This window comes from Olea europaea, chromosome 20, assembly GCF_002742605.1.
Source record: "Olea europaea var. sylvestris chromosome 20, O_europaea_v1, whole genome shotgun sequence".
Lineage (NCBI taxonomy): Eukaryota > Viridiplantae > Streptophyta > Magnoliopsida > Lamiales > Oleaceae > Olea > Olea europaea.
In genome coordinates, this window is record NC_036256.1 from 8,898,630 (window position 1) to 8,900,420 (window position 1,791).

The 1,791-nt window shown below is 37.6% G+C and overlaps 1 protein-coding gene across 1 annotated transcript; it reads left to right on the forward strand.

Moving 5' to 3' along the window:
- LOC111369549 (E3 ubiquitin-protein ligase RING1-like) lies at positions 1 to 1,313 on the forward strand. The gene has a single exon (XM_022991119.1). The coding sequence runs from the start codon at positions 120 to 122 to the stop codon at positions 1,212 to 1,214; it is 1,095 nt and encodes a 364-aa protein (XP_022846887.1). The 5' UTR covers positions 1 to 119; the 3' UTR covers positions 1,215 to 1,313.
- Positions 1,314 to 1,791: the final 478 nt, after the last annotated feature.

Consider the following 1,791-nt stretch of genomic DNA (forward strand, 5'->3'; position numbering starts at 1 on the left):
TAAATTAAAATTGAAATTTCAAGTAAACTTTCCAAAGTCAATGTGGAACAAAAATCACGCATGAACATTAAATCCCTAATTTGATCCTCTCCTTTGTCTTGAATCCAAAGCATTTCTTGATGGCTTTTCATCATAGAAAATTTTTGTTAGTAGATAAAAAGCCTGAGGATGAAAAGAAATTTGCAAGTTGTGACACTTGTTATGATTGCCCTGTTCAATGCAATGAAAACTACATTTCACCACCGCCGCCGCCTTTGTTGCCGCCTCCTCCGCCTCCGGCTAGCCAGAATCATCGACTTTCAACCATTTTGATCCTCACCTGTGTTCTTGGTGCTGCTTTTATGGTTATTTCTTATCTTTCTATAAAGAAGTACCGGTCAAGGTTGAGGAATTCCAGACCATTGGAGAATAGTGCCACAGAGGATTTTATCGATGAAAATCAAGGGCCTGTGGTGGATCATCCTATATGGTACATACGTACGGTAGGCCTAAATCGGTCGATAATCGAATCTATAGCGATTTTTAAGTACAAAAGTGGTGAAGGTTTGATAGAAGGGACTGATTGTTCTGTTTGCTTAAGTAGATTTCAAGAAAATGAGAGTCTTAGGCTGTTGCCTAAGTGTAGCCATGCTTTTCATGTCCCGTGTATCGATACCTGGTTAAGGTCGAACAAACATTGTCCCCTTTGTCGTGCTCCGATAGTCAGCAATACGAACACTGCAGATCAGGCGACTGCAGTGGACTTGAATTCGAGTAATTTGGGTTCACGAGAGGAAGAACAAACAAATAGTCGATTGGAAGAACGTGAAGTGGTAACCGATTTAACTGGTGAATCGAGAATTGGGGCTGAAAATATTGGCGTAGTATCAGTTGAAATGTTGGGGAAAAATTGTGTTGGTCTCGATGCTAGGAGGGGTAAGAATCGAGTGCTAAGTGATTTGGCTGATCATCATGCAAAAGTGGATGGGGCGTCACAACAAACAGAAAGGAGATCGATTTCTATGGATTTTTCATCTACTTCGATGATCTGCAATGCTGGTGAAGTTCGTGTAAAAAGAGAGGAACAAAATTCTGATGCAATTGCAAATATAGGAAAAGGGAACTCAAGCATCTACAGGCTAATAAAGAGCCGTTCATATGGATGTTCCATTCAAAAAATGTCGATTTCAATGAAGAGGTCCTTTTCATTTAATATGGACAGTACAAACAATTGAGTTTTCTGAATTGTTGCAGCTAATTACTGAACGTTGCTTCATCAGGTTTTGTGGTGGCATGTAAGTAAAATGTGAATATAATTTGCTTATCTTCCAGTATCAAACTTATGATTCAATGCCTAATCAAGCATAGCATAAGCGGGGGGTGGGGGTGGGGGTGGGGGGAATAACAATTGCTTTATTTTAAGGGTTGAATTACCGATGTCGAATTGAGGTGGTTCCATGCTATTTTTTGTTCGAGTTTTGGTGCGGTTCATGTATAAAAATTGTGTACTCATTAAGATTTTGATGAACGAGAATTAATAAAAATATTTGATAAACATGTGACCTAAATTCTTATTAATTTAATTAAGGTTTGTGAAGAGTTGAAACAAAGTAGTCTTAGTAGATAAAGTGTCCTCTTCATCGGTTCATCCTCATTAGCAGCTAAATTTTATTTTATTTTATTTATTTATTTTTGGCTCAGCCCACAATAATAAAACATTGAAAGAATGACATCCCAACAAGCCATGACAAAAATAATTGGCCTCGTTGTAGAATTATACACCTATATGTTTTATTTACTTTTAAATTATCT

Excerpts from the sequence above, each read along its gene's own strand:
- LOC111369549 (XM_022991119.1), top strand. The coding sequence starts at position 120 with ATGGCTTTTCATCATAGAAAATTTTTGTTAGTAGATAAAAAGCCTGAG.